This window comes from Pochonia chlamydosporia, chromosome 2, assembly GCF_001653235.2.
Source record: "Pochonia chlamydosporia 170 chromosome 2, whole genome shotgun sequence".
NCBI lineage: Eukaryota > Fungi > Ascomycota > Sordariomycetes > Hypocreales > Clavicipitaceae > Pochonia > Pochonia chlamydosporia.
In genome coordinates this window covers 1-6,125 of record NC_035791.1, presented here as the reverse complement: position 1 = coordinate 6,125, position 6,125 = coordinate 1, and the positions used below count along the sequence as shown (strand labels likewise).

Sequence of the window (6,125 nt, the reverse complement as noted above, 5' to 3'; positions counted from 1 at the left end):
TCGACAAGACCGGCCCCACGGCTGGCCCCGCGGGCAGTCGTGTCGACATATTTTGTCACCTAGTCTTTGTAAGGGGACCAGCGGGAGCCCTTTTGTCGGTGGTAGCGTACTACCAAATAAAGCAAGGAAGATAAAATCTCCCTGGCGGCGACCTCGTTGAGCTTGCCACACCCGATGAGGTTAACTGGCAAGGCACCGCAGCTCAAGTGGAATAGACGCTCTCCAAAATTCTTCCTTTTTGTGGCTGTCGTGGCCCCAGTGGTCGTGCCATCAAAACTGCGAGTCTCTGGGCAGGGGAGAGTTGAAATATAGTAACCTCGTCAAGGCCTGGCATGCCCAACGAGCTCGATTGGCGAGACCGCAGCTCAAGAGGAATATGAACTCTCCAAAATTCTTCCTTTTTGTGGCTGTTACGGCTCTGCTAGCCATGCCATCAAAACTGCGGGTCTCTGGGCCTGCAAGAACCCCGCCACTAACAGCTGCTAACAGCTCCAGGTTCGGAAAAATTTTTACAGGGGAGAGTTGAATGTGTCGCGATGTTGTTGGATCGGTGTCAGACGTAGGGTAGTGTGAAAGGAGAGATTGACAATGCCTTGAGGAACGAAGAGACGAAAGGTCTTATGCCCCGCCCCAGGACCATAACCTGCCTTCTCATTGGTCGTTGATTAAGCGTCCCTTGTCATCATTTGTTTGGTCAGTCACTGTTGGTCAGTCACTGTCACGTCTCACTGGTTCCCTCCCTTCTGGGGGGGGGTTTTTTTATGGGTTTTTATCTCGTTTACGGGCGTTTATCTCGTTTGATCACTGACCGTCACCGGACCCTCCGCTCTCCGCCTTCACCTACACACGACCCTCATTGCGCGGTCTGTTGCTTTCGCGCCACTCGCGTCTTTTCGCCGCTTCACGGTGCAGTCTGCTAAGGTTTTTGTTCTACGCTCCTCCTCATCCGATCAGGTCGTGAGCCTCCTGCATGGTCTTCTTGCTCAGCGCTTCCAGCCTCTCCTCCGCGGCAGTCATGTCCTCGGGCACCGTGTTGCCAACCAGGTCTCTCTCCCGCACCTTTGACACAAGCATGATACCATCTAATGACGGGCAACGCGATAGCTGCACGTATAGGCTGTATGGATCGCACTGTGACGCAACCATCTGACCGTTCACATTCGTCGTCCTCGTCCCGCGCAGCTCTAGTGCCACTCGCTCTAGCGTTTTTGCCTGTACCTTGTAGTCTGTGCACGCAAAGGCCGCTGCACACGGCAAGCCCTTTCGGGCCACGTCTCTCACTTGCCATGGCCGATTTCTCTGGGCTCGTATGCTGACGCTCATCGGCGTCAGAAGGATTGTGCCCGGCGGCATCCCGACAAAGTGGAACTCTTGGGTTGTCTTCGCCGCTAGCAGAATCCCCGCCGGCGGCCCGAAGTGGAGCATCGTATCGGCCGAGATCCGGTGGCCCGGGTACGCCTTGTCGAGGATGACGTCCAAGGCGGTGTAGCTGGCTCCATTAACCAGCTTCAGGCCCTGGTGCGTGTTGTGGTTGACGACGATGGGCATCCCGGGCACGAACATGAAGATCGCCGGCACCGGTATCGCGCTGTTGTCTCCGTGGTTGAGCATCAAGATGGCTTCTTCCTCGCTCGCCTGGCCGTCTTTCCACCTGTGTTCGGATATGAAAATTCGCATCGTCTCACGATGTTGTCTCTGGAACGACAGAGTGGCCTCCATGTTCAAGTTCCACCGATTCCTGTTCAGCGGTGTCACGACGGTAATGCCCGTTTCCCACGGAATCGGCCTATCCTCCCGGTAGCACCTAGAGTTAAGGAGGTCTAAATCTGTGCGGTTCTGCACACCCCGTCGGATCCGTTTCAGCAATTGTTGCAGCTCTGGGTCCCCAGCAGCGCGCACTTGTTCGTCCAGCATAACGACCGTCGTGAACCTCCTCCACAACGCGTGGGCCCTATCATGCTGGTGTCTTTGTTCTGGGCCGAACGAAGTGTCCTCATCCCATGTCACGGCCGTGCTTGGAAGGAGGATCGATCTCTCCTGCACAGGCCGGAACTGGCGGAAATCCCCGCAGAACAGAACGATGGGAATCCCGCCAAAATCCCGCTGGCAGCCGCGGAGCCTGCAGAGCCGCTCATTCACCGCATACAGCGTCCGCGCTCCTAGCATGCTGACCTCGTCAATGATGAGTAGATACTTCTCTTGCCAGTCCATTCGGGACTGGCCGTTGATAAATCGCTCTGCCGAATTCGATAAATTGGCCCCGTCGATATCTCTGGATACGCCAACGCGCGATACGCGGTCCTTTAAAAAGCCACAGGCTGAGTGGATTGTGATGCCGTTGATCTGCGCTGCTGCTGTCCCTGACGTCGCCGTTACGAGCACACGATTCGAGATGCCCGCACTCGCAAATAGCTCGACCAGTGCCTCGATGACTCGTGATTTCCCGGTACCGCCCTCCCCGCCGATGAACTCGCAGAGCTGACCAGCGGCAGCCCCGTGACCTCGTATCGAATCAAGCCGTCGGCATATCAGAAGAAAGGCGACTGATTGCCTTCTATTCAAGGTGAACAGCTCTACCAGCCTCCTTCCTGCCTGGAGGAAGGATGTTGACGGCCCCAACCGGACCTTCGCCTGGGGGCTGCTATCAAGACTCCTGCCCTTGGGGTGGGCAGCTGTCACGCGGATATCTTGCTCCCCAAATCCGTTCAGCACGTCCTCAATGGCTGCGCTACGATTAGTAGTGGCCCTATCTCGGTTATCGGCCACATGCTGTATTCCCTGTATCATCCTCTCCCTCTCCCTGGAAGCAGCTGTCTGCTGTGACTTAATGGCCCTCAATTCTTTCTGGGCTGGGATCTCCGCTCTCGAAAACGGCCGCCCGGACAATTCTATTCTTCTTACCCCGCGTTCATCTATCACTCTGGCCCGAAGCTCGTCGCTTGAGCACAGCGATGACTGTTGGAAGCGACAGAGTTGCTGCATCCATGCCATGATCTCCTTCGAACCGGCAGTGATCTGGCTCACTCCCGCAGCCATTCTGACGACGTCGATCAGACGCGTGGCATCGCCGACACTATCAGACCGGTATACATCCGTGGCCTCCGCGTTGCATTCGTTTAGTCCGATACTGACCGCTTCGTCCGTGCGATCGCTGTCCGCGGACGAAGCAGCCCATTGCCTGGCGTCACGCTTGGCATCTTCAGCAGAGCGCCGGAGCAATTGAATGTTGTTAGCAACGAACGAGAGTCTTCCAGGCAGTAACCCCCTCTCCCGGTTCCAAATATTATTGATATCACCATCTTCTGCCGACAAGAAAGATTCCCACGGTACAAAAAGTGCCAGATGCTGGACAGCAGCCCTTCGTGAAAGGCGTCAGCATGTTCGAGCTGCGGATTGACAGAACATCGACACTCTGACTCACCTCCTGTAGCAGGGTCCGTCGTCGTCCTGAGCAAAATCCATACTGAGGTAGCCGTCTAGGCAAACAGTAGCATGCTTGCCTGGCCGTCTCAGAGTCTGGGTCCACGCGCAGGCCAACGGCCACCCGCTCTCGAACGGCACCTCGCCCCAAGGTGTAGAGTCCTTGCCCTTACCTTTACGCTTGAGTCGTACGAGCGACATATAATCATATAGACACAGGCCCCGCAAGACATAGCCTCGGTGCTGATAAGCGTCGACAGCGGATATCCTCTGGCCCGCCTCTTCCACGAGCACTGTCTCCTCGGTGGACTCATCCTCAGCCTCCGCGCCGCTCGACTGTCGGAGAAGGCGCCATCGCTTGAAGACGTGCCAATAGAGTAGCGACACGTTCAGAAATGTCCAAGCGCTGTTGCTTGTGAATTCGCTCGGATATCCCAGCAGATAAGCGATGACTTCGACCTGAGACAGTGGCCGATCTGTGAAGATCCGGTTTGCCACTCTCATCAGGAATTGTCGCGTCTTGTTTCGGCCACCATTCTCCGATACAGCACCGGCCTCAGTATCCGCCCGGCTGCCCTGCTCTTCCACTTGTAAGACGGGAAGAGCCTCTGCAGCGGCGGCGATACGCTTCCAGACCGGATCCTCCACCTTCGTTGCATAGTTCGTCACATAATAAATAAGCGCCATGGTCTTGCATTGCGTCGCAATGAAGGAAATATCGTGGTTGTGCCGCAACCCGACCGCCATGGCCTTGTTCCACCGATTCACCATGCCGTGGTTCCGCCGGATGTGCAGCACACCATCCTCTGTGAAGGCGGTCTTCTCAACCAGTCGCCAGGGGGCTTTGAAGCGGCAAAGGTCTCGACTCCTACCCTTCTTGCCCAGTGAGTACTTTATACAGGTAGGGCTATGGGTGTGGATTTGTGTCGCCCCAGCGCAGAAATTGGCTTCTTCATCGAACATGCCCGATAATTGCCCACTGTTGCCCAGCAGCGTGGATATATCCGCCGTCACCGAACGCTCTGCCTTGATGGCACAGAATCCCTCTTGGTCCAGTTCCTGCAGCCGACATCAGCTTAGGGCATCTCCGTCGGAGTAAATAGGTTAATAACTGCCACGATAACCACATACCTCTGAGAAGACGCTATCGACATACCGAACAATTCGCTCCCGATAGGTCCTCTGGTTCTCACTTTGGGCGTCGGCAAATATCGAACTCATATTCATATTCCCATGCAACCAAAGCAGCCCGTGCAGATGGAGAGCCCCGCGCTCATTCGTCTCAACAGCACCATAGTACTGGCTAATCCGTCCAAACACCGACTCTTCCCCCACCTTCACATAGTGGTCGAAGAATAACGTCATCTCACGATGGAAAAAAAGGGCTGAGCTCATGGGATCCGATATTGCCAGCCGTACACGCTTGTACGCTACGTCCAGATCTCGCAAGAATGCCTCAGCCTCCTCTGGACCACGGCTTCGGTACGCAGCCAGCCGTAGCTTTACTGGGTTCGTGATGTCGTTCGGGTTTAACGTGAACCAAATGGCCGGCACGCCGTGTTGAAGTATCAACGACTTGATCTTTCGCCGCATGCTTAGCCGGAGTTCTCTCGACATCGGCTGCCGAAATCCGTACAGCGAAAGGCTTCTCAGGAGCTCTTTCACTCCCGCGTCGGTTGCAACACCCGAGCTCTCAAGCTCGACTCTAGCCGCCTCCAACCTCTCCACACTCAGCGACCGTACGATGCGTTCAACTTTTCGGAAGCCCTTCCTTGTTACGCTCAGCATGCTTACGCGGCGATTCCGGGACCTCACCCCCATATTGAACACCAGAAATGCAAAAATATGGTGCGTCGCAAAGCGGCCGCCATGCCGCCGCAGCACGATGCCAGCCCAGGTGTGGAGGCTCATGTTTCGAGACGACAAGAGATTATTTGCTGCTGCCGCCTCTACCTCGCCGGCTTCACCCTCATGGCTATCGCTGCCGAATTCTGAGACGGCCTCTTCAATCAGGCGAGGACCACCAATACCAAACGGAAATAGCGTGGGGAATGTCTTTGCGAAAAAGAAGGCATCAAAAGAGTCAGCAAATTCATTTCCCCGACAAATCTGGACGTACGGCTCAACGGCTTTTCTCTGCCGTCCATGCGCTGATCCCACCCAGGCTCCAGGCCCAATTTGGTCCCCAAATGCACCTTTTCCCACCGCGTCGCGGACAAATCGCAGCTTCTCCGCGTCCGCCACATCCGGCGGACCGTCGAGAGTAAACATGCCCGACGAAGTCACCTCATTGATCGGGTCCGCGAAATGTTGGCGCTCAGCTTCCTTTCCTCTATCTCTATCATCCATCTCACTCCCTTTCGGTTCTTGGCATCGACCATCTGACACATCTTCCCCCTGATTGAGCGCCGCTAGGACTTCTCCAATCTCCAAGGATTCCTCGTCATCCATACCACGCTCTGTCGGTGGAACAACGTGAGCCGTCCGCGTTTTTTCCCACGCCGACGGCTCGTTTCGCTCCATACACCCATAAACACGCTCGGGTACTCCATGAAGTGAGGTACCCCAGCTGTTCATCTCAACCACATCGATCTCAATGTCTGCATAGTGAGGATTATTCTTCTTCAACCAGACTAGGGCCCTCTCTACAACACAACGCCGCACCGACAAGAGCCCCGAAAGGTCGCTTGGTGCTGGTTTCTCTC

The 6,125-nt window shown here is 55.7% G+C and overlaps 2 protein-coding genes across 2 annotated transcripts; both read right to left on the bottom strand.

Moving 5' to 3' along the window:
* Positions 1–942: 942 nt before the first annotated feature.
* On the bottom strand, positions 943–3,036 carry VFPPC_17619 (ATP-dependent DNA helicase PIF1; the record flags this gene model as incomplete). Its single annotated transcript, XM_022429312.1, has 1 exon — positions 943–3,036. The coding sequence occupies one exon, from the start codon at positions 3,034–3,036 to the stop codon at positions 943–945; it is 2,094 nt and encodes a 697-aa protein (XP_022285661.1).
* A 381-nt stretch (positions 3,037–3,417) lies between these two features.
* VFPPC_17620 (ATP-dependent DNA helicase PIF1) lies at positions 3,418–4,383 on the bottom strand (the record flags this gene model as incomplete). Its single annotated transcript, XM_022429313.1, has 1 exon — positions 3,418–4,383. One exon carries the CDS (start codon positions 4,381–4,383, stop codon positions 3,418–3,420), a length of 966 nt encoding a protein of 321 aa, XP_022285660.1.
* Positions 4,384–6,125: the final 1,742 nt, after the last annotated feature.